We start from the raw sequence: 26,742 nt of genomic DNA, 5'->3' as shown, positions 1-26,742 counted from the left end.
CTGAATTCTATCCACAGAACCTGACATAACACAATGGGAGAACTGACTCCTGGGAGGTGTCCTATGACCTCTTCATGTAGACCATGGCACATGTATACGTGCAAAGCAAATATAATTTTAAAATTTCAAGAGTATCAGTAAAACATAGCATGTGGGCTTGTTTGGTTCTTTTAAAGATTTATTTATTTATTTATTTATTTATTTATTTATTTTATATATGTGAGTACACTGTAGCTGTCTTCAGACACACCAGAAGAGGGCATCAGATCTCATCACAGATGGTTGTGAGCCACCATGTGGTTGCTGGGAATTGAACTCAGGAACTTCTGCAAAAGTGCTCAGCACTCTTAACCACTGAGCCAGTAGCATGTGTTCTTAGCACAGATCACTATGACACAAAATCCTGAAGAGAAGGAGTGTGGTGCTATTGTTTTCTTTATAGTTCTGAAGGCTTCTAATAAGCAGTAAAATAGGTAAATGGCTTGCTCTGTAATATGCTAATTTTAAAGCAATGGTTTTTCTATGGACAGTGCACACTGCACACTTGTGCTGAGTTTATCTATGGTAAACAGAAACAGGCCAACCCTGAACACCATAGTGCTGGGCCACTGGATTAGGGGCATGACTGAGTATACTCCCAGCCTTAAGGACATGCAGCTTTCAAGGGGATGGGCCCCACTGCTGACTCCTGCCTGCCACACACCGGAGAGATGGCTAACCCCACTCGGGCTCCACAGTCTCACCTCTGAACAGTCTCAAAGCCTCAGAGTTAGGTTTACTTTCTAGAAAGGTACAGATTAACTTTTACAAATTTAGGCTCTTCATTTGCAGATTATTTTTAAAATCTCAAAGTGTTTTAGTTCAACATCAAATGCATCTGGTGAGACTTAATTGAGGAATAAAGTTAAAATATATATACCAGACTGGTTTTGACTGATTAAATGCTTAAATCTAAACTTTAAGACAAAAATAAAAAGTGACAGTCTGGGGATTGGGGTGGGATGGCTCAGTGGTTAAGAGCCATCACAACTATCTAAAACAAGATTTGATGCCCTCTTCTGTCATGTAGGCATACATGCAAATACAGCAGTCATATACATACATACATACATACATACAGACAGACAGACAGACAGACTTTAGAAAAGTGACGATCTGTAAATTAATAGTAAACTTGATGAAATATTTGAAAAAAATGCTAAGTACTTCATTGGTACATTAAGTTATCCTAGTAAATGTTATGCAACATTTAGTTTGAGGAATGGGACAGCTATAACTTTATATAGCAAAAAAAAAAACCACTGATAACTAACTTCACAATAGCTACATTAATGAATAGCAGAGGATACTCTACTAATCAGTAGTACTGTTATCAATTACTCAAAAATACAGATCATGAATCAAAGCATTTTTCAGTAAAGCTCTTTTTAGCTTATGTTTATCACAGCTCCAGAAAACAGACTTTTCAATTCTAGGGGCAGACATGCTGATTTCCCTTTAAAGAGAAAACACAGAGCCTGCTTACACAGACTGTAATTCACCAACCATTACATCAGCACAGTGGATGATGGCGTCAAGAGAAATATTCGGGGGAGCTACCTGAGTAGACAAGTTGCTGGTCCTACTGCAAGCGCTAGTGTCTTAGTTTGTTTCTTATGTGGTGAGTTCCTGTCTCTTAATCCTCACCTACTGGCATCTGAGCCATCTGAGATTAGCAGACAGCATCATGGCTAAGGCCTTAAATGTCTCCTCAGGCTCCTAAGCTGAAGGCTGGGGCACCAGGCTGTGCGGCTGCCAGGATCTACGAGAGTGTCACGAGAGACAGTGTCATGCAAGGAGTCGGGTCACTGGGAGTGTGCCCATGACAGGGACTGGGACCCAGGCTCGTTCATCTCTCTCTGCTTTGGACAGATTTTCTCTCCATCAGTCTCCCACTGCTGATGGGCTATGTTGTTGCAGGCTCAAAGCAACAAGGTCACAATTTAAACCTAAAATGTGAGCCAAAATAACATTTTCATCGTTTAAAACTGATTTTGCAGGGGGGTAATTTTGACTGGACAGTGGCTACTTACTCATGTTTTGGTTTTTGGTTTTGCTGTTGTTGCTGTTGTTACTGTTATTTGCATATGTTCCTATTTGGATGTTTGAAGGTTAGAGATACACCAGAGTGACAAATAGAAGTCTAGCTGTTCAAAGTCACATGACTGGCTATATAGCACAAGCGAACAGACCAACAAAGTTGTGTGCATGTGTGTGCTTTATAAGATAATCTGACTATACTATATGAGGATGTAAAATATGAGCTGGCATGTGAAAATAAAACCAAGCAAATTTAAACTTGTAGATATTGACATACATTGTAAAGAAGAACAGAACTAGAAACATATCCACCTAAAGGCCTAAACTGAATGAGATCAAATATTGATCAAAAATGCAGCAAACCATTTGTAGAAAAGTTTCTAGAAAATCATTCATACTCGGCTTTGAATCCTAGCAAACTTTGCAAAACAGCACTGATTCTCTTAACCCTGTCTCTTTGTATGCAGGGGAAGTTTTACACTTTAATTATGAAATAAAACAATAACAAAAACAACAAGCTTTCTACATTTCCACATTGCCCCATGGTTAATAAAGACAAACTAGGGGGCGTGGTGGCATTCTATTTCCTTTGTAGAGCTTTCCCCTTCCCTTCCTACCTGACCCCATACTCCACACAGAAGCCGCCACCTGAGATACTGTCATTTCCACCCTCCTCCCATGGGACTCATAGGGCAGAACTAGTCAGGAAGACTGGGTCATAGAAGATTCAGCTTCCCTTAGGAAACAATCAAAAAGTTCAAAACCCAAATTATCAGCATCCTATCACACACATAGTGACAGTAGAAACTTATTTGAGGAATAAAGATAACGACATCATCACCTAAGTCTCCTCACACCCTAGGCCCCCGAGTCTCCTACCCTGAGCCAATTGTTCAACACTCAGTTTTGCTTCCTCTTACAATCTCGAGTTGCACCAAGCAATTAGTGTCCACCTTCCCATCTCTAGGTTTTGAGATTCTGAATACCGAGGCTGTGAATTCGTAAACTAAAATGTTTGTTAAGAGTCTAATGCTGTTGTAAGCAGTTTGATGTATTACTTTCATGCTATTCCTGGAAAAACAGTCTGATTTTTACAGACAAGAAAACTGAGGCACAGAAAGGTTAAGAGCCTCTCTGAAGAAACCATCATATTGGTCCTTGCATAAACTTGTAGACTCCAAAATCAATGCTTCTAAGACACCGATGCAACTTGCTTTCTGACTAATTAACACTTCTTAAATACTAGGTAATCAATAAAGAAATGTGTTGGACGAAATGGATGGATTGTGCTCAGTATTTTTACACTGCAATTTCTGTGTAACCACAATGAACCTGAGTGAAAATGAACAAGCAGACTACCAAAGACATGTCTTCCTGAATTCACAACTCAACTGTGGCAGGGGTGGAAACCACACAAGATTCTCGGGGCTCTGAAAAATAGCGCATCTCACCTCTCTGAGAAAACTGTAAATACACTGCAGTTTCTCTGATGTTAAAAATAACTTCGAAAGTAGGCAGAGAAGAGAGGTGGTTGGAGGCCAGACACACAGGTCTATGAGTCACTGCGGTGAGACCAAGAGCCCAGGAGATTGCTCACACCTGAAAGGACTGCTGAATCACATGTGCCAGAGGGGGAAGTCTAGGTCAGATGTAGGATAGCCTTAGTGAGCATCCAAGTGTGTCTGCTGTATCTACAGTGCTCTCGGCAGTAACATATCAGCTCGGGGATGGATTTCCAGGCAGAGCTAAGCCAGGCATTCTTAGCTGATACCAACAGGTTATTAAAGCAGTTATAAACAGCAGTGTAGCTGATCCCAAGAAAAGAACAGGACCCACCCACTGTGGGGAAAGCTTCTATGTTTCTGCCAAGCTTGCCTTATTGGTAGAAAACCCTGCTGTAGAGGTAAAATCAACATTTTACTGATGACATCAAAAACTGTGGGACAGAAGACATGCCTGCAGGAAACCGTCACAAGATATTGCAGCATACTGACTCCAGAATGAGACATAGCCTGAGAGATGGCTGGATCTCCATCTGATACCCTCAAGGCCTGTTGGCATGAATACAACTCCTCTGTAGTTACTATGAATCTAGAGATCAAACCAAAGAAAGAGAAATAGCCAGAGAATGGGAAGAAAGGAAAAGAAAAAAGAAAACAGTTTTAGGGTCTGCTGTCACTGCATTAGGAAAACATGGTATCCACTATTGTGGAGGAGACACCCTCTAAAGATACTAGCATTGCTCCGGTGCTATTTGGTGGCACTACAAAAGATCGTGGAGTTAGGAAGGCAACTGGTGACCATAATCCCCAGATCCTTGTTGGGTTACCTGGCCCTGGGCACGGGTCCTGAGTCCGTCCCAGCAGGCAATGACGGCATAAGAAAAGGAAACCCCACCATAGCAGCTATTGCTGTTGCTGCTACTGCCAGTATTGTTGGAACCCCAGTACCTACTAGGGCAGGGTTCTCCATCCCCACCTGTAGCCTCACCTCCAGGAACTGGAGCTCCTCTACCTGGTTTGAGACCACTCTTGGGCCCACTCCCCTGGCCTGTGCCCTGCTCAAGGAACACTGATGTGCATGCCTTGCTTCATGAATGTACACCCTCTACCAGAAATTAGAGGTCCACCTTTGCCCCAGAATGCATGCACCAAGACCCTAGGATATTGCTAATAAAGATAATTCTTTCATCCCCACCAAAATGCATCTCGTGAAATTATATAGCCTGTGAGCTCTTTGTCCCATCTTTCTGTATTAATTATAGCTAATAAAAAGAAGTACACAGAACAGTTAAAAGAAACAGCAACTCTGAAAGTGTGAAGACTTTATTCTGAAAACTCCAAAAGCAGGCTGGTGAGATGGCCAGTAAGTGAAATGCTTGCTGTACAAGCCTGAAAATCTGAGCCCAGGAGCCTAGCACCACATCAAAGCACAGTGATTGGACCCTGTGACCTTGACCCTGGAAGGATCCCAGGGGCTGGCCAGCCAGCTAGTCCTGCTAAATCAGCAAGTTCCAGGACCAGGAAGAGACCCATCTCAAAAAATAAGGTAGAGAATTATAGCGGAAGACAACCAAATTCAACACACACACACACACACACACACACACACACACACCTCTGCCTCTAGAGTTAAACAAGCATTTTTAACATCTTATATTTATGCCAAATGAATACACTCAGATTCTACATGTAAATTTAAAAACTAACAACATAAAAGGTATGCTCTGGGTTCTTAAAGTGGAAATTTCAAATTAACTTTGGACCTTTTTGGAAGTTTTTTCTCTACATAGCCAAGGCTGGTCTCAAAACTCATCCTGCCTCGTGCTCTAGAGGACTGAATGCACAGGCACGGGCTATCATGCTCAACTTAAATATTTCTCTTTTCATAATAAAAAAAATAACTCAGAGAGTGTCTAAGAAACACATACATAAGAACTCAGATTCAATTTTCATCAACAGATTAGCCCGCTTGAGAGTTAAGAAAAATGTAGCTGTGTACAAGCACTCACCTTGTAACTGTACACAGGCACTAACGTCTACAAACCTGTCCCAGGGTCAAGAGATTCTTGACCCTGAGACAGGAAGAATGTCAGCCTAAAATCAGTCTAATCTATACACTCAGACCTTGTCTCTAATAAGAATTTTAAATACAATTTTAATATTATTTCCCCTATTGTTTGTGGGAAATAAAATTTGAAAATGCCCCTGAGGTAACCAATGGCAAGAAAGGCAAGGTCTGGGAAATTATTCCCAGAGCAACTTTACAAGGCCTACCTTGTGTGGTAAAGACTTGAGGTGAACTCCAGTCACTCCAGACTCCTGAGCCATCCAGTCTCTTGCTCCTCACTTGGACCTCATATGAAGATCCAGGAAGCACGCTGTCTACCAGCAGAGATGTAGCTGAGAGCATTTCAGCAGCCTGTTAAATGTAATGTTGAAATTTCAGAACATCAGGTTGTGACCAGGTTGTGGAATGTTTGCCAAAACGGATTATACATAAGCCTAGGCAAATTTCAAAGAGCTTACAGATGAACTGTCTGAAAACAGAATTAAAACAGAAACCAATGGCCAAATGAAAAAGAAATACTATGCACCTGTCAATAAAATATTAAAGAGCCTGCAGATCGAGCAACAAATGTGACCACTGGCAAATAGTAACTGAACACTAAATTAATGTCCATGATCCCAAAGTTATTGGGAATCTTGTAGCCATTTTGCCATCTGTCACACTGGTAGAAAACAACGTGGAAAGGAGAGATCTGTGAGGGTCCTGAAGGAAAGCTGCACAGAAGAGGGATACCAATGATATTAAGGTCCTGACCTCTGCAGGGCATGCGTCAACACATCGCTGATGAACTAAAGGAGGAAACATCTAAGGCCAAAACCCTGCAGAAGCCAAACTCCAGCCAGGACCTGTGCAGCTCATTCAGTTTTCTAAAAATGTATTCCAATCAAACTCCCTGGTCTCTCCAAGACTGTGAAAGGAACAAGGGGGTCTTAGGTTAAAAATTATAAAAAGCATAAGGTATGCACGGAACAGTCTTAGGATCTTCATTACAATCCCGTGATCTCCAACTTCCTAATGAGAAGGTATCTTACAAGAGCCCTCACTCTGCACTTGTTTATACACCCGACACCGAGGGTTCCCAAACTGCTCTCTGCAAACACAAGAAAAGTAACAACATTCTAAAAAGATCAGTTGTTGTTGTTGTTGTTGTTTAACCTTGGAATGATGTAATGCTTAGGTTCACTATGTGCCATGAAAGTCTTCACATGACCCCATGGGCCATTTGTGACCTCCTCCTCCTCCCCACCCGCCCCACCTTTGATGTCATCCATATCACAGTTCTCTCCACTCAGCCTCAGTTCACACGGAGGATCCCTCAATATCGTTGGTATCCCTCTTCTGTGCAGCTTTCCTTCAGGACCCTCACAGATCTCTCTACACCTCTCCACATTGTTTTCTACCAGTGTGACAGATGACAAAATGGCTACAAGATTCCCAATAACTTTGGGATCATGGATCATGCAGTGCTGTTCCATCGGCTTGTCATCCAGTTCCCTAGACACCTACACAGCCATCTCCTTCAAACCTTTGCTGAAATGTCACCCTCTCAATGAGGCCTGCCCCAACCTCCACTCGCTATGACAATCTTTCATTATCCTCTTATCCAGCTCTACAACCTCTAGGTATCTTGCTGCATCTAGATGAGCTCCTGGCAACAAACAGCCATTCAAAAAACACTTCGGTGTATAAGGGAAAGAGGATGCTGACCAACTTCATGACAGAAATGCATATATGGTTTGTCAACACACTAAGCAATGAAAAAGTAAAGACGCAATGTAAGTCAGCAGTCTACAGATAAAAAGAGTTATAAGTTAAAATGGTATAACTGGCCGGGTGGCGGTGACAAACACCATGAATCCCAGTACTCGGGAGGCAGAGACAGGGGGATCTCTGAATCTGAGGCCAGCCTGGTCTACAGAGCAAGTTCCAGGACAGCCAGAACTATGTAGAGAAACCTTGTGTAAAAAAAAAAATTATAACTGGCTTTCTGTGGAGTGTAAACTATCTCAATATGTAATAGTGAAAATAGTCCATTCTACTCTAGAGAGCACAGGCATATTTAGCAGGCAAGGTGATTTCTAAGAGACTTAGGAATCTTTAATTGCTTCTTAAAATTCACTTTCTTTACCAAAATATACTTACCTCTCTTACAATTGTAGAATTCTCTAAGTATTTCACCTGATATTGAAGTGGAAATGGTGCCATTGTTGGGCTGTCCCAAGAAATCTTTAAATTACCATCATCTGTGACTTCCATATGCAAACCTAGTGGGGGATCGGGTTTCACTTAAGGAAAAAAAAAAAGATAAAAAGACTTTTAAGCTGGCCAGTAGTCAGGGGAATCATATATTAATAAAATGAAGTTGAGATGAATCGCTTGTCTTTCAACTACTTAAAATGTTACCTCATTTGAGGGCTAACTACAGAGCTAAAGCAGAGATGCAGAATGGGCCTATTCCCTTGTTCCACGCTCACCCCAGCAAACCCTGTCTTCATTCTTTCACCTGTGTGGGAAAGGCTGGAAACCAGCAAATGAGATGGTTCTGATAAATGTGATTGCCTTCTATAAAAAGTCTACCTAACTTCATGTTGTTAGTAATTTTCAGTATTACTTGCAGTCTCTGCCTAGTACCAGTCACTGTGCCTGCTTTTGCTGGTCATGAGGACAAGAACAGTGCGCAGGAACAGTATTCAGAAAATGCACAGACCTGGGCAAAGTCGGCGTATCTATCCATGCAAAATAGCAATCCAAAGCACGCCTACTCAACTCAGAACAAACATGACCGTGCAATGAATGCACCATTAGAAGGACCTGACTCTCTAGAGACATAGAAGTGGGGTTTTTTTGTTGTTTTTAGCTTAATGGGGATTTTAACTAAGTAAATGATTTCTTAATTCAAATGTACATATTAACATTTGTATATGTATGTGCATATATAAGTACTTGATCATTTCAACCAATAAGAAAACATTTTAAATATGTGAAGAAACACAATTTAAACATCTTACAGGCAAAGATTTCTTTAACAAATTATGGTTCATACCATAAAGGTATTAACTCAAGCAGCCATTAAAACTCACACTGCAGTAGAATATTGAAAATCTTTAACTTCTGAAGTTCAAGGGGCTTATCGCAAATTCATACTTTGTTTTGTAAAATTTATTCTGTTTTCATTTCTATGTATGTGTGTGTGTGCCTCTGCATGGGTATGTGCATCTGGTTGCCCTAGGAAACCAGAAAGCAATGTCAGAGCCTCCAACAGCTACAAGCAGTTGTGAGCTGCCATGTGGGTGCTGGGAACCGAACCTGGGTCCTCTGCAAGTGCTTCAAATGGTGAGCCATGTCTCCAGTCTCCATACTTGTGAAATTAACAAATAGAGTGCATTGGAAAGAAGAAGTGTGCATGCATGGCAAGTTGTGCATCCATTTTCACCTCAGCATGTCTTGAAATTTGCAAGGTGTATATAACGAATAGGAATTGATGAGTGTGTGAACATTACCACCACAATGACACACATTTACTAGTTTCAATGATATTTTCAACCAAAACTGGTATAGTTCTCACACATCCCATCTGTTCATGAATTTAGAGATGTTGTTTTGTCTTTTCCTTTATTCAAATCTGAAGACACTTATTTTTTGTGACTTGTTACAAGTTTAAGTTAGTATAAACACTAACATGTAAATTTTACTGTATTCCCAGGAGCAAAAACAACATGTAAACTTAAAAAATAAATAAATAAATACAGTAAAAAATAGTGAAATTAAGCCAGGCAGTGGTGGTGCACGCCTTTAATCCCAGCACTTAGGAGGCAGCGGCAGGNGGATTTCTGAGTTCAAGGCCAGCCTAGTCTACAGAGTGAGTTCCAGGATAGCCAGGGCTACACAGAGAAACCCTGTCTCGAAAAAACAACAACAACAACAACAACAAAAAGTAGTGAAATTACATACAATTGCAGGCTATTTCACATTTCCTATCTTTGCAGTTATATGGAAACATATGTAAAGATATATATGTATCTTTATGTATTGCGTAAAGATGTTTCCCCAGCTCTCCTATACCCAGCTCAGCACTGATGCTGCTCACCCACTCATCAAGAGTTGGGGAGACTTACCTTCCATCTAAGCACCCTACCTTGGTCAGCTCCTCCTCACCAACACAAACTCAGCTGTGATCAAGATAACTACCCTTTACCAAGTCTGGTAACACTCTCCAACTAAGTTTATTCTGTTTCTTAGCACACTGTGCTACATACCTGAAAACACTTTCAGTGAAAGGTTTTTTACCCGCAGTTTCTTTCTTTCTTTCTTTATTATTTTCTTTATTTACATTTCAAATGCTATCCCGAAAGTTCCCTATACCCCTCCCCTGCACCTGCTCCCCTACCCACCCACTCCCACTACTTGGCCCTGGCCTTCCCCTGTGCTGGGTCATATAAAGTTTACAAGACCAAGGGGCCTCTCTTCCCAATGATGGCCGATTAGGCCATCTTCTGCTACATATGCAGCTAGAGACTCGAGTTCAGGGGGTACTGGTTAGTTCATATTGTTGTTGCACCTACAGGGTTGCAGCCCCCTACAACTCCTTGTTCCCCACAGTTTCTAATACAACACAGTCTCCTTAAGTCTTACTAAAGTCAGTTAGTGTTTTCCTTCCTAAATTCTAACTGAATGATCTGACAGAATCCATATGCTAACAACTCCCAAAGATAGATAGATAGATAGTTCCCCTGAACTATGGAGTCTTACAGCCAACTGCCTATTCAATACCTCATAGGACTCATCTCAAACACAAAGTGACCTTGATTTCTTCATATACACCTAACCCCCAGCATTCCTCTCTGAAGAACTGGTGTTTTCATTGATGGGGATTTTTATGTCCAACTGAAGGATAAACCTTAATTCCTCTCTGTCCTCCAGCTCCTACAAAAGAATCTCACCAGTTCTATATACCTTTATTGCAAAAGCCCTAAACCAACTGGCCAATCTTTACAGCCTTCCATCTAGGCTTTCCTACTCGTACACCTGTTCTTTCCCCTTTAATAATTACATTCTTCACAAGGTAGAATAGAATCTGAACATATAGATACATATGATCATATCACACGTCTGACCCTATCAACCCTTAATCAAGAGTTTCCATATGAATGGTAGCAAATCCAAACTCTCTAACCCTGGCCTCTGGCGTTCTCTGTCCCTTATAACTCTGATCCAATCTCCTTAGCGGCACACTCCATTAACTCCACACTTGGGGACTTCTGAGTGCTCCTCACTCATCACAGGGATTTTTTTCCTCCACACAGAGAATATGTTCTGACTTGAAGCATTTCTTACTCTGGAGTTTTACGTATCTACCTCTTCTTCGTTTAGTTAATACTAAATAGATCATTGGCCATCACAGTGGAAATGACAATCCCCAAATAAACATTACTACATAATACATCTTCATTCTTTCACAGCACTTACAAATTTCAAGTTCAAATATAAGAAATTGACTTTTTTCTAACATCTCAGTATTAGGGCAGAATTAAGAATTTCTGAATACATATAAATTCAATGGTCACATGCTACCTTAACTACTCTTTTTGGAAATCAAATTAAATGCAGTGCTGATCTATGTGCTTTTTGAATTACCTAGTTTTGAAAAGATAAGAATATGACACTAAATAAATATTTTATCATTTTTTCCTGTGATGTAATTCCACAATTGAATTGCTTGGGTATTATTATCACTATGTTACAAAAGAACCATGCTTATGTCTCTAGAGAACAAATTACTTGAAAGTCCTATTGTTAAAAAAATGTTAAACAAGGGTCCAAAAGTACCATCTTAGGTCATGTAAAAAGAAGCAATGTTTGGAGCTGTGTAAAAAATTGTGAGAGAGAAAGGGACAAGTGTGTTCAGTGGCATCAAGACCCATGAATCAAAGGCAGATGTGGCGAGTTGTCTAGAGGGTGATGAGACTGCTCAGCTGGTAAAGTGCCTATCGCTTGACTTTGGATCCCTAGCACCCCCATAAAACACAGGAACGTATGCCCAGTAGTGTGTGCCTACACTCCGAGTGCCGAGGGGTCAAAGATACATGGATCCCTGAAGCCCAGGACCTAGCTAGTCTTGCCAAACTGGTGGGCTCCAGACTCAGTGAGAAATCCTCTCCCAATAAAGTAAAATGAAATAAAATAAGGAAGAGCAATAAAGGAGGAAATGCAACATTGACCTTTGGCCTCCTCATGCACCTACACACATATGAAGAGATACATGTTATCATTTCAGAAAAAGGAAGTAGAAGATAGGAAGGCTGCTAAGTAACATACAATTGAACACAATGTATCTCACAGTATATATGAAACTAAGGAAGTACATCAATAGCTGCCTATGTGATTGACATCTGTGAACTAAATATGTAAGTTTATTAAAGGAGGCTTGAGGATCTTTGCAATAAAAAACAAGAGGTCTCCCACCCATGTGGGGTTGTCTTGTACTTGGATGGACTGCGTAGTGGATGGCGTGACTGTTTACTGTTCTGACTTGACTCCGCTCAGTGCTACAGCTCTGCTGTGTGAGTAGGAACCCTGCCCCATTCCTCACAGTGTCTCCAGCCTCTATTAATCCATGCACACATGAATTCTAAGTTATATTTATTGGAGAAATATGTTTTTAATTATTTTCAAAAATAGTTACCTACGACATAAATGATGGTAATCAAATAATGCAAATCCATTCACTAAATCCAAGACTTAAAGGAGCCACAGCTGCTTCCAAAGACCATTTCAGTGCTAACGTTAGAGACATTTACTACTGGGAACACGTGGAGAAGCTGCCAATAACACCCTAGGACTAGCCATGTTTTTCAGTAGTGATCACTGTGATGAAAGCCAGTGAAAATCTTTAACCCACAAGTAACCTTTCAACAGCTTTGTGTGATTGATTTTTTTTTTTTAGGGTCACTGTCACTCTGAAGTGCAACTTACCAACAAGCATGGGCTGCAGTGACATCAGAGGTGACTGAAAACTCACACCAGCAGATGTGATTTCCAAATACATCAGAAGAGCATAGTTGAGTTTGGCTCTGGGTACCGGCACATGACATTCACATTCCCAAAGGCTGCAGTTGCACTGGACAGTCTGAAAGCTGTCTTTCAGTGGGGGCAGAGGCGAATCATCTATGACTTCAGGCCTACATTTAAATATAAGAACAAAACATAAGATGGGTATGGAGACTGAGCAGATTTGGAAAGCAGGATATCAAATCCAGCTTAAAGGTGGGCTATATCAGAAAAAAAAAAATAGAGAGTTAGAGCAGACTGACTGTCAACATAGCATAAGCAAGAGGGCAAAGGCATTAACAAGAAAGAGAAGCCACTGTCCTAACATACCACCCACAGTAAAAATACCCTTAAAAACAAATATGAAATAAAAGCTTTTTCAGACATGCCTAAACTTAAAAGAATCATCTTCAGATCTGCATTATAAAAATGCTGTAGGAAGGCTCTGGGCACAGGAAAATAAAAGAAGCTTGAAATCTGAAGTCACTCAAAGGAATGGTTTGACTCCAAGGATAATTATTTATTGTCTGATTAAGTCAAGATTGGCAGCCATGTATTTACAGGGTATTGCATAGACTGAACTAAAGTATGCAGTATTAACACCAAGCTTGAGGGAGCTGGCACTATACACCTGAAATGATGCACGACATACAAAGTGGTATAGAGTCGCTTAGATTCTAAGATGTGTCATAATTCAAAAGCTACTAAAATAATAAGTCATGTAATAAAGCGAATAGGGAACAAAGCAGATTAAATGGAACCCTAGGAATATGCTAAAGCTGAGAAAAAATTCAACAGGGTCGTGGTGGCACACGCCCTTAATCCCAGCACTTGGGAGGCAGAGGTAGACAGATCTCAAGTTCGAAGTCCGACTAGTCCACAGAGCAAGTCCTGGGTCAACTAGAGCTTTACAGAGAAACTCTGACTCCAAAATCCAAAATCTAAGACCCCAAAACAAACATCAAACAAAAAATGGAGAAAAGAAATAAAAATAGAAAGCTTGAGACTAGAGTTGGTGGCATTAAATGCAAATAGCCTTAATGTCTTGCTTAGAAGGCACTCAGTAGCAAATTGGGCAAAAAAATAAGACCCAATTATAAGCCTCTCATAAGAAATCCATTTTAACACTAAAACTCAAATTCACTAAAGAAGGTGGTTTGAAAAAGATATGCTATTTCAAGATAAATCAAAATAAAGTTGAAGAGCTACATTAATGTCAATAAAGTTGAATGGAATACAATAATTATTTTCCAAGGCAAAGAAGTCATTCATATCAAAAATAATTGTGGAGGAGGGTCACCAAAAGTACATACCATATGTGTGTACTTAATAGCAGGAAGAAATAGGCTACTTCATAACTACTCACGAAAAGTTCAACTTTTCTCTAATAATATAATAAGTAGACAAAAGGAATCAGGATTAAGAGCTGAACAACACTGTCAAACAACTTGACCCATGTAGTGAGTTTAGTTCTCCACATCCTAGCCATAGTAAGTTCACCTTGCAGCAAGCCATCATCTAGCATTGCCAAACTGTACAAAACAAGCCATCCCTCCCCTAGAAGAACAGTGTTTGCCAAGAGCAGCAGACTTTCTGACAGGACAAGGGGAAAGTGGACCCAAACACAGAACTTGCTACTATCTATTTAATTATTACTTACCTTCAAAAGTGAATAAGCTTATATATGAGAATTATATATATGAATATATATGAGAATATATATGAGAATTAAATATAGTGTTTATGGTGGTTTGGAAAGGTATGGCTCCCGCAGATTCATGGGTTTGAATGCTTGGTCATAGGGAATGGCATTATTAGGAGGCGTAGCCTTATTGAAGGAAGTGTGGGATTTGAGGTCATATATGCTCAAACTACACCCAGTATGGCCCATGGTCTCTGTCTTGCCTGTGGATCAAGATATAGAATAGAACTCTTGGATCTTCCAGCACCATATCTGCCCACATGTTGTCATGCTTCCTGCCATGACGATAATGGACTAAACCTCTGAAACTATAAGACAGCCTCAATGAAATGTTTTCCTTTATAGGAGTTGCTGTGGTCATGGTGTCTCTTCATAGCAATGGAACCCTAGGACACATTCGAGGAAGAAGAGAAGGAATCATAGAGGCTGAGGGAGATGGCTCAGTGGGTAAAGTGCTTACTATACAATCATGAGGACCTTATTTTGAATTCAATGAAGCCACGTAAAAGCTGGATATAATTGCAAGCATCTATGATCCCAGTACTTTCACTGTAACATGGAAATAGAAGCAGGAGACTCTTCAGCAGCTCTCAGGCCAGCTAGCCTGATACATTAGTAACAAGCAAGACACCCAGCTTCAAAACAGAATGGGATCTGATGACTGACACTCAAGGTTGTACTCTCTCTCTCTCTCTCTCTCTCTCTCTCTCTCTCTCTCTCTCTCTCTCTCACACACACACACACACACACACACTGCTAGTATTTAATTCTTATATGTGAACAAAATGTACTTGAAAGTACATAATGATGCAAGAACTTTTGTCAATTTGATTTTGAATTTGGCTTCTTTATGAACTTTACCTTGGGCAAAATTTTCTAGTTAGTGACATAAATATTTAGAACTTAAAATTCACTGTTAACAGCTACACAGAGTTCATAGAAGGTACATTTGGTACTCTGACTTTTGGTACATTTTTTTCTTCCCAGAAAATTTCTCTATAAAATCATTAGCATTCTGGAAAAAAAAAAAAACAGGCCTAAGCTAAATTAGTGTAAAAGTGTACTATCTAAGGTCCTGACTTAGGAAAGTTGACAGTGGGAACCTCAGTCCCCAGTTCTTGAAGAAGAACTTTACCTATCTTAGCTTTGCAAATTGCCTATTTGATGTTTCATACCAGTGAGCTGTAAAAATGGCTCCACAAAACTTTATCCTACTAATATCAAATAATACAAAGAATAATGATTCTTAGACCTCATTTGAAAAATTCACGGATTCTGTGTCTTTAAAAACAAAAACACACAAACATTCTACCTCTACCTGAGAGGCACTGGATTGGCCAAGGTGGGAGGCTCTGACCTAAATAAGTCTTACAGAGGAGGTGAACGGTACTATTCTAAGTTCTCTCGCCAAACAAATGGAGAATCAACAAGGACAAGAGGAAGAAAGAAGAAGAAAGGGAGAAGCAGAAAGAACTCTCATGGGCAGTCGGATAGACTTAGGTGAGAGGCGTGAGCATCAACCTACTTCAGGGAAGAAGAGAGGAATAGAGTCCTTGCCCAGTTGTTGACAGGGCAGCTGGTTAACTCATAAACAGAGGTTGTTTAGAAGGTCAAGTCTCCCAGGGCCAGAAGTAGAACTTAGAACACGGGGAAGAAGCTTTGCCTTAGTGGGCCTCCACGGGGCCTGGATCCAACTACTTCTTCATAGAGCAATTTAAATTCTAAGAAGGAACTTTTCTTTTGAATGTTACCAAAGGAACAGAAGACAGGGTCCAAGGTCAGGAGGGAAAGTTCCATCCTCATGGGCCTACCAGCTGAGCAAAATATGGCTAGCTCTCTCACGGAAGGACATGGGAGTGATGTGGTATCTAGCCTCTCCAGAAGTAAGTTAAATCAAAAAAAAAAAATGGCTCTGGGCAAGACAGAAGAGAGAAGGGCTTATCCACAGGAGAAACCAAGCTTTTAGGATGAATCCTAAAACCGAGGTAAATCAGTGAGGTAGGAAAAGCCTAGTGACCTTGGGTCACTCCAAAAAAAACTTTTCTGCTTCTCCCTGGTTAGGCAACATCCAGAACCTTCACGTCATCTCCATGGGTAATCTGGGGTCAGGCATTTCCTGGTAGAGAGGGAGATAAACAAGACTGTCTTAACATTGTGTCCATTAATATTGGACACAAGCACAACAAGAGCTGAGTATGTCCAGTGAAGCTGCTTGCCAGAGGGACACTCAGGAAAGGACTTGGGTGTCTCCCATTAAGAAAGCGTCAAAGCCAGGAGGTCATGAAATGAGACTAACTACCCCGAGAGAGAGGCTAAGACTCATGGGGAAACCGTTCCTGAAGTTATGGGGGAGGGGGAGAATGGGAATAGCATGGTTGAGAGGAGAGCTAGTCAGAATGTGGAATTCTACTTGCTGAGTTTCTAGGAAAAGTGACGTCAAAGAATGTGCTTGACAATGCGTAAATTAGACAGGGTCAATGAGAACAGTGAATCCAAGGCCCTGAAGCTCAGACATGCGGGTTTTGTAATCACCATGGGCTGATTTAAAGAAAAAAAAAAAAAAAACCAAAACAAAACAAACCAAAACAAAACCCGGGGAGCAAAAAAAAGGGAACCAGCCTTTTGTAGCCAGGAAGGTCCAAACACCCATGTGACTTCACAGGCAGCGCTTTCTCAACTGACCTGGTCCATGGTCCCCTGTGTTCTATGATTTCCAAGATCAACCACACTCAGCCTTCACTCATCCAGCTGTTCCATCTATGTCTTGCATACTTGCAAATGCTCTGTACTCTCTCCTACCTACTCTTAATTTCTGTTGGGCATTCCTTAGTTCATGTGTCCTGTCCTTCTCTTTATTACATGGCCACACTTTCAAACTTGGTTTTAGCATTTTATATTTTTAAAGCGTACTTCAGCTCCACAACGAAGCATATTGTGTAGATATTTCCTAACAGGCTGAAACATTCTATCGTGTAGGAAAGTTCTTTAAGTCAGAAGGTAAATGACTCGAAGAGCTTCACGAAGTCTTTGAAACTGACCAGATTTGCCAGCACACCCCACCCTCACCCCTCACCCCACCACCAAGGAAACAATAAGCAGCGGAAATCAGCCAGCCTAACTGGAAGAGGGTTAGACCAACTGAGTCACTTGGAAACTCAACCTGTTGAGCTGCCTCCATGTGTGCAGTGGGTCCCAGGTCCCCAACTTTGGTGAGCAGTCATCCATGCTGGGGTGGGCTTCAGTGATGTAGCTGTATTTGAGCCATCTCTTCTCATATAAGTAACCCTTTACCCATATTCCTATAATTAATCCCAATAAAACTCATTGGTTCACCAAATTGGCCCTTGGTGGTACCCTCACTTTGGTCTGCCATGGGTGCCCCCTCTGGAGTGAATAGTTGTGTGTGTCTTCTCTCTAGGAAAAACAAGTGTGTGATAAACACTATTACCCACACTCAGCTCAGAATTTGGTTGGACACAGTAGGGACCTTACAAAAGTAAAGGAAAGGAAGAACTTCCTCCCTGGTCTAAAATAAATGTCTAAAGCAGTCCCAGAATATCACATTTCTTAGAGCTTCTCTCCTTCAAGTGCTCAGACAAACATTAATATCTGAGCTCAAACAATGCTTTCCCTTTGAGGACATATTTATAGGGTTTTTAAAATCCTTTTTAAATATCAGATTTTAGCTCCTGGAAAATATACCTTTTTTTTTTTTACACTTTGAAAGATGTATTTTGTGAATTTTAATGTAACAAGGGAGTGATTTCCTTAAAATAAAATAATACCTTTAATTACTATTTTAAAGTAAATCTCAACATTTCTAAGTAAGTAAGCTTAGTTATAAAACTTTGCCGTACAAAGCGCTATGCATAAGATCATTATCAGTATCAAAGCATTCAGAGATGTTAAAGTGGTTTTCAGAATGGGGTTGGATCTAGAAGCTAACAACCCCGCCATGACACTCAACAGTAGCCTGGAATTGGTATCTGGACATAGGACAACATATGTTTTCTCTCTGGCTTCCAAGCCCCCAGCCTTTCAGAAGAAATTGCCTTTCTGGGCTTAAGCACCCTAGAAGCAGAGATTCCTCATTGATGAAAAAAAAAAAAAGCAAAGAGCTTCCCACCCTGAAATGGAGCCAGCACTGATGACCGGACACCAGAACTGATTTTTAAAATCTAAACATGGATAAGATAACTCACTAAGCTTCTATTCTGAGTAGGCTATTTTACAAGTCCCCATACCCAACCCCAGGCAAAGGATGACCCTGGATTTATAGCATACATGGACTATGACACAAGCAGAAGGTCTGGAAATCCTGGCAGATTATGCCACAGAGAGCAACTGCCCATGTGGACTGAGCCACAAGTGGGAGACTGAGTGCCCTAACAACTAGATATAGGCCAGGGATTTATCCATCCACCCTATGGAAGTACATTCCACTGACAATCATGATCGATCTCATTTAAAAATTAGATTGTTTTAGCTTTCTTTTCTATTAAATAATAATGAAAAAGGACCAAAAACAGCTTGAGGGAGGAAGGGGTTATTTGGTGGACAGGTCAAGCCCATTATGGAGGAATGTGACCACAAAAAACTCAAAGCAGGAGCTTGAAGCAGAAAGCACAGAGGACTGCTGATAATTGACTTGATTTCTATCTAACTCAGGCCCACCTGCCCAGAATGGCACTGTCCAGGAGAGCTGGGCCCTCCACATCAATCAGCAGGCAAGAAAATGCTGCACAGACACATACTATACTATAGGCCAGTGTGGTGGAGGCAGCCCCTCAACTGAGAGTATGTCCCAAGTATGTCTAGACTTGCGTCAAATTGACAAAATTTAACCAGGGCAACCAGTTGGTTGTGAAATCTGCTAGATCATAATTTGGTTAGTTGGTTCCCTCTCTAACCTGGCCAAAAAGGGAAATTAACTAGAATCTAATTATGATTTTTTTTCTATGTGTCTGGTAAGCCAGTTAATCCCAGGTGCAAGGACTGTCAAACTTGACCTTTCAGTCCTGTGTCTCGGCAATTACTAGTTACAAACAAGGGCAGCCATGGAAATACAGATATAGTATTTCTACAAGTGTAGTTACTTTCACATTTTCAACTCTCTTATGTATGTGTTAAAGATAAATTAATATGGCTAACTTAACTGTGCAGGACTGAGCACCACCCGCACTGCCCTGACTCTCCTTTCGTTATTTACAACCATGTTCATTGAGCACAGAAAGAAGCCAGTGTCACTGGGAGCACTCAGAAGGAAGGCAGTGTCACTGGGAGCACTCAGAAGGAAGGCAGTGTCACTGGGAGCACTCAGAAGGAAGGCAGCATCACAGGGAGCACTCAGAAGGAAGGCAGCGTCACTGGGAGCACTCAGAAGGAAGGCAGTGTCACTGGGAGCACTCAGAAGGAAGGCAGCATCACAGGGAGCACTCAGAAGGAAGGCAGCGTCACAGGGAGCACTCAGAAGGAAGGCAGCGTCACTGGGAGCTCATTTGTTGGGGGACAACTGTAACTCAGCATCTTTCTCCTTTTACAGACGGGCCCAAAGTCTCAGAGAACTGATAGTCTACCACAGAGATGAAGACAGTAACTCTCAATAGTTGACACTTTGACACTTTCTCACGGCTGTTTATTTTTTCATTTTTTATACCTTTTTGAGGTTTTCTTTTACTTTTAATTAATAGCTTAGATAATAATACAAAGCACTAGGCTTCACTGCAACTTCTTCATAGCTACATGCCCGTCCACTTTGGTCTCAGCCATCTCCTTCTCCACTGCTCCTATATGGCCTCCTCTCCTCTGTAGCTGCTTCCCTCTCTACCTGGGTTAGTGCTCCACTTTTGCTTTCCAATTATGTGTATTTCATTATCATATTTCCTGCCTTCCTTAAGATATATTCCTCTCCTCTCATGATCCCCTCTATAGACTTGGACCTACAAACACACATATAAATAATATAGATACACACACACACACACACACACACACACACACACTGCTGTAGGTCTGTCATACGTGGTCTTTATGTTGAGGTATTTTCCTTCTATTCCTGATTTCTTCAAGGTTTTCATCCACAAAGGGATGTTGAACTCTGTCAAAGGCTTTTCCTGTATCAATTGAGATGATCATGTGAGATGTCTCCTTAAGTATATGATAGATTATACATAATGATTTGTGCATACTAAAGTAATGGGAATGAAGGCCCATTGCCTATGGCTTAAAATGAATCACCAAGGGTTTAAATGTATAAGACAGTCAGTATAAAGCTTTCCTGGTATAAGGTGAGAAGGAGAAATGTAATAGACTAAGTGTTCTTATTTGGATTTAGAGTTGATTATCTAATCAGTGGTCCCCTTTGACCAAAGTGACTCAGAGAAATCAACTAAACTTTACCTAAATTATAGCTGTAAATTTCTCAAGCCCTAGGACTCTTTATTCAATCACTTTAAAAATAATTTTCCTTCTTTCATACAGATAGAATGACATACATCAAAGGAATTACCTTAACAATCACTTTAGCTACCAACTGAGGCCACAGAGGGGCTCAATGTACGTAATAGCTCACATGGCCATCTGGGTGGCACAACCTGAATTCCACTTGACAAAATACACATTTTTGATAAAGCCAATAAGTAACTATGGCACAAGCTAAAGGCCTCACAAACATTCATTCTTCCTTTTATCACCAGCACTTCCTGTTGGAAATTGGATTCTTTTATTTTTGTTTATTTTATGTATGTGAGTACAGTGTCACTGTCTTCAGATATAGCTTTAGAGCTGCTGCTGTGCTATAAGAGGAGGTGCCCTTTCACCACCTGCCTCTCAGATCAAAGATGGAAGGGACACATGTGCTTACTTATGAGCACATGTCTTTCAAAATACCTGAACTAAACATAAATAATCCATATATTTTTTTTTTGTTGCGACCCACTGACATTAACCAGGGCCACCAGAGTAATCATGGGGCCTGGTGGGCTTAAGAGGGGGTACACAAGTAAAGACAATGACTCCCCCTCTCCCAGAATCTACCTGTGGCTATTAGTTCAGCATGGAAGGGGTGGTTATTTGAATAAGAATGGCCCCCACAGACTCATATATTTGAATACTTGGTTCCCAGTTGGTGGAACTATTTTGGAAGGATTAGGAGGTATGGCCTAGCAGGAGGAAGTGTGTCACTAGGGGTTGGCTTTGAGGTTTCAAAAGACTAGTACCATTCCCAAGGCATTCTCTGCTTCCTACTTTGCATTTTGAGATGTGAGTTATCCCTGCTGCCATGCCTTCACTCTGCCATCATAGATCCTAACCCTCTGAAACCATAAGCTCAGGTTAACTCTTTCCTTTATAAATTGGTTTAGTCATGATGTTATGTCACAAAAAGTAACTAATACATAGAGTAGAGCCCCCATGAAACCCTCCCACATCCATGACTGACTATTGACAGAGCCGGCCATGAACAGGCTCAGTTCAAGCAACCACAACCACTGTGAGTTTATGATTTCAATATCTGTGCCCTGTCTAGAAGATGGCTTTTTATAGCCCTTCTTTCTATCTTCTATGTCTTACAATGTAGGCATTTTTAAAGATAGAAGTGAAAGGTTTATTTCATTGTAAGCACATTGTACTCTCCCAGAATCTTTAAAATAGAGAGCTATATGAAAACTCTATTGTTTTTTTTTTATGACAGTTCAATTAACTAACACACATTCCGTTTCATTAGCAAAGCATTATCAGCTCTTTCAATTTGGGTGCTCTCCTGAACACATCTCTAATCTGGCTGCCCTCCCCAGATGGCTGCTTCTGTAAGGGGGACTGCCTGGAAACCCAAGTTCTTCTGCCATGGCGGCTCTGAGTTCTACTGGCTTCGTAAATTCACCAGATCATTAGAAAGCTAGAGATTCTTCACATCACATCAATCCCTCAACAAGACTACAGTCCTTCTAACACACCTCCAACTGTAACCCATCCGTTTAACTTCTTTTCATCAATATCAAGTTTTTAAAGCTATTCTGGTTGGCAATGTTTTTTAATGTGGTTTGTACACAGTGGAAAACCTCTCACATCTAGCAAGTGGATGGGGATGCATCAAAAAGAGCATGGGGTAATCCATATAATGAACACATTAGGCAATTCACACAGAGGCATGTCTGACAGCATCCACATTTCTTTTTGTCCATCCGTATCTGCAATATCTCTGTGCCTAAATAAACAGGAAGAGAGAGGGGAAACCTAGTGGCGAAGACTGTTGTCTAAAAGACATCCAAACCACTCTCTACAATGTACACGGCTGCAAAAAGAGGTGCAGGGAATGGGAAGGGGTCATAATCCACTTCTGTGCTTTAAACAAATCAGGTCATACAGCCAGCCAAATTAATTTCATCGGTACTCACAGATCATATAAAAGATGGACCTTAGAGTCATAATTCTTGAAGGGGTTCTTAGGTAATGGTTCCATATGACAGATGAATAATGTCAAGTCCCCTTTCATCCAGCACTCTACGTCCCAGTTTACACCTGCATTAAAAATAAACTGCATTAAACCTGAAAAACACTTTCAACAACCCAGTGAAAGAGAAGCACTAAATTGAATTTAGCAGTGTTCTGATACAACTTCTGCTGCCCATCCTGAGAGGGGAAAACAGGCCCTGGTAGGGATGTACTTAGGTGAGCCGCTCAGTGTCTTCGACCCTCATTTTAGTCCCTTAGCCCCCATCATCACCCCAGCCTGTTGTAAATCGGAGAATTAAATTCAATTATTATTCCTCAACTTCATTTTAATCTCAAGCCACTTAAACAGGACAAGACTCGCTTTTATTCGCCTTAGTTAATGTTTACTTTTCAAGGGAAATCACTACATCAAATAAGACAACGCCTGTAGCCCCTTGTAAATCCAGCTCCTAGAGATGGAAGAACATTTTCTGGCCTCCACAGGCAACCGAGCACATGTGTCATTGTTTATACAGAAATACACGCATGTATGTAAACAAAAAATGAAAGTAAATCTTTAAAAAAAAAAATCTACGACTAACAAGACAAAACTAACTTGAGACAACATTAACATATTTCTCCAAATGAGAAGTATTCCCAGTTACTGGGCACCTTGTATGAAGGAGAAACCTAAGTGACAGAGTAACAAATTGAAATCTTACTATGAATCTATGAATGATAGCTAGTATTTACCCTACTCATTTTAGTCACAAAAACAGTTCCCTTAGAAATTACCTGGTTATTAGCCATTTTCATACAAAATTATGATATTTCCCCTCCAGAAGTAAAGAATGTGATAACGTTTTTATTGTTCAAGACTCACTACTAAGGTTCTGCTCATTCTTATCATATTTTTAAAAAAAATCAATAGATTGACTAAGGCATTCGTTCTATTTATGAACTGAATTGAAATCATTCTTGCTAATTTAGGCATCAGATCATCTGGTACTGGAGTTAGAGGTGGTTGGGAGTCTTCTGACTTGAATGGCGGGAACTGGACCTGTGCCTCCTGCAGAAGCAGCAAGTGCTCTTACCCACTGAGCTGTTTCTCCAAACCCTTCTTACTCTTAAACTGGCTTAAACATGGGGTGCTTCTCCCCACGTAATCAAAAGCGAGCAGCTAGGTAGATGGGGGAACATCTGGCAACATCTGAAGATTTCTTTAGCTTGGTTTGCCTGCTGAAACAGGGTCTTACTCTGTAACCCAGGCCGGACAGGAGCTGACAATCCTCCTGCATGTCTTTGTCTCTCGCATGCCACTATGGTGGCCGGACATATTTCTCTTATTACTGGGTAGAGACTAGGGATATCATTAAGCATTCTCCATTACAGAGGTCAGTCTGAAGAATTATGTGGACTGAAGGGTCATTAGCATTGACTGTGAAATCCCAAAGAACACTATATAAGAGTCCTTACTTACGTATACCTATTTTTCCATATATGGGTCGTTTCATATAATTGACTCAATTAAGTGTTCTCTTCCCTTTCAAAAACCTTAGAAATAATTTTGTTGTTCTAATTGTCATATACAAAATTAAGCTTTCAGGGTGCATAATTCTTATGACAACAATTAAACTCACTCAGAATAACATGCATTGTTTCAGAGAGATTCTTAGCTTGTACAATTCATTATAATTCAGAAATATTTTTAAATTTAGTTACTTCAACAGTGTTGTTAATAATTTGATATTTTATCTAAAGTGTGCATTTTGCACTTCCAAGAAAATTTAGACTTCAAATAGTGTATTTACATGTAAAAAGAGTTCCCTTAATGTTTTATAGAATATAAAATTATCGGAGTATATTTACTAGTTACACAATGAGCCCTAATTTTAATACTAATATAAAAATTATAATATATGTTAATTACATAAAAAGACATCTAATCCATAGACGTTTTAGAGAATCAAAACATATTACTGAATGCAGGCAGAACAAAATACTGTATATACTTGGGGCATAAAAGTACTTACCTAGCTGGCGAAAAACTGAAGTCTTCACCACTGAAGCCAGTGTCTTCCCTTCAGTGCTGTCTGTGAGTGTAGAGCAGTTTTGACCTTGCTCATTCCCAAAGCAACAGTGGAAGACTGTTTTGGATAACTCAGAAATGTAGATACCACTTGAATTAAATCTAGCTTCAACAACTGCTTCAGAAGCCCCCTTCAGAACCGAAGCATTGTCTGGGACTCCAGCAGGTGAGAGAAAGGAGTTATCGGCTGTGTTCGGTGGTGCACAAAACAACTTAAATTTCCAGGGAGAGATTGGATATGCCAGGTTAAGTGCAGCTATCACATAAAGAAATTCTGCTAGGACAGCAAAAAGACAGAGAAAACAAGCCATCATTTTCATGAAGATTAACTAAGGAAGTACTTGAGATTAAATGGTAGAGCATTTTTGAGTAGAAATATTTAACCTTCAGAGTGCTGGATCAGAGTCTAATAAACAACCCTGAGCTTCTACCTTCCAGTGAAGTAGACTTGAGAACTTGATGTATTTACTGAACTAATTCCACCTCTCCTCTGGAAATTCTTGCATCAATTTTCCTCATTAATCTAACAAGTTTACATTTTAGTATGAAAAAAAATTACATCAATTTTCTTCCTTTTTATATGAAAATTATCTAACTTTTCAGAATAAATAAGGAATATCAGAGTGCTTAATTTATCAATAAGCACTAAAGCACTCTTAAAATTCATTAAAAGACTCACAACAGTGTGTTAACAATTTTCACTGATCGCTTTCAGAGAGAGTTTGTCTTTGACTTAGAGACAGTTTGAGGTCTCCTGAACCTTCCCAGGAGCCTCCAGATGTATGATGTCACATAGGAAACGCCCCATGCACTGCCCAGGAAATGACGAAAAACAACAACATTCCCTCCAGGAAACTCATACTGTGGATGAACCATGACCTTTTAAACATGAAACTAAGAACACTCACAGAACTGTACCCAAAAAGCCTCAGGTTCTACACTTACCTTTAAACAAGGGCTTTTTGAAAATGAACAATTGACTCACTATACATCTTCATTTTACACATGAACCCAAATAATCTTTCTCATTGTGTATATTCACCAACACAGAGAGTTCTGAGAATTGTGTATGGATTTGTATGGAATGAGAGTTTTGAAGAGAGTGTAAAGAAAGAGAACCAAACAATGTTCTTTGATTTCTAAATAGATAAATAAACTGCCTAATTCAGACAAAGGCATAATATTCTGTTCAAAAGAGAAGTACAAAACCAAGCCATGAGGACATAGGACATTTACAAGTATATCCCTAGGAAGCCATCACAATGGCACATCTGCATGATGCCACCAAGGCCACTGCTTGCCGGGACTTCTGTGGAGTAGAAGGATGAATAAGCAGGTAGGAATGCTGATTTCTATAGCAGTGGGGAAATGTCATCTTGCATTTGTCCAAGGGCCAGAATGAACAAAAATGAACTCTGATATGAGCTATAGACTTTAGATGACAATGATCATCAAAACACAGGAAAAAGATTTTTTAAAAAATAGACTTATAGGACATTTGTAGTTCCAGCTATGCAGGAGGCTGAGGCAGAAGGTTCACTAGGGTCATCAGTTTCAAAACCAGCCTGGGCAACATCGTGAGAGCCCTGTCTCAAAAGAAAGGGGACTAGAATTAAAAAGGAGGAGAGGTCCCATTTATAATAACTACATTTTTAAAAGCATCAAGGAAGTGAAAGATTTCTACACTACCTATAAAAGGTGGATGAAAAAAATTAAAGACAACACAAATGGGGAAATATTCTATTTTTGTACAATTGAAAGGATAACTATTAAAAAAATCTACTATCCAAATCTGCAGAAATTCGATGCAATTCATATCAAAATG

At 40.2% G+C, this 26,742-nt stretch overlaps 1 protein-coding gene across 5 annotated transcripts in view; it reads right to left on the bottom strand.

Moving 5' to 3' along the window:
• Positions 1-26,742, bottom strand: part of Lepr (leptin receptor) — an 81,224-nt gene that overhangs the window by 41,413 nt on the left and 13,069 nt on the right. For 3 of the 5 annotated variants that reach the window (XM_021199582.1, XM_021199583.2, XM_021199584.2), the window contains exons 3-7: positions 24,862-25,191; positions 22,792-22,915; positions 12,622-12,827; positions 7,792-7,934; positions 5,856-6,000 (exon numbers count right to left, since the gene is read on the bottom strand). In XM_021199582.1, coding sequence (XP_021055241.1) covers positions 5,856-6,000; positions 7,792-7,934; positions 12,622-12,827; positions 22,792-22,915; positions 24,862-25,191 — 948 coding nt within the window. Of the gene's footprint in view, positions 1-5,855; positions 6,001-7,791; positions 7,935-12,621; positions 12,828-22,791; positions 22,916-24,861; positions 25,195-26,742 lie in introns of all 5 variants that reach the window. The other 2 variants (XM_029540151.1, XM_029540152.1) reach the window with 1 other exon arrangement.

This window comes from Mus pahari, chromosome 6 (genome assembly GCF_900095145.1).
Source record: "Mus pahari chromosome 6, PAHARI_EIJ_v1.1, whole genome shotgun sequence".
Classification (NCBI taxonomy): domain Eukaryota; kingdom Metazoa; phylum Chordata; class Mammalia; order Rodentia; family Muridae; genus Mus; species Mus pahari.
This window is presented reverse-complemented; position numbering and strand designations above follow the sequence as displayed.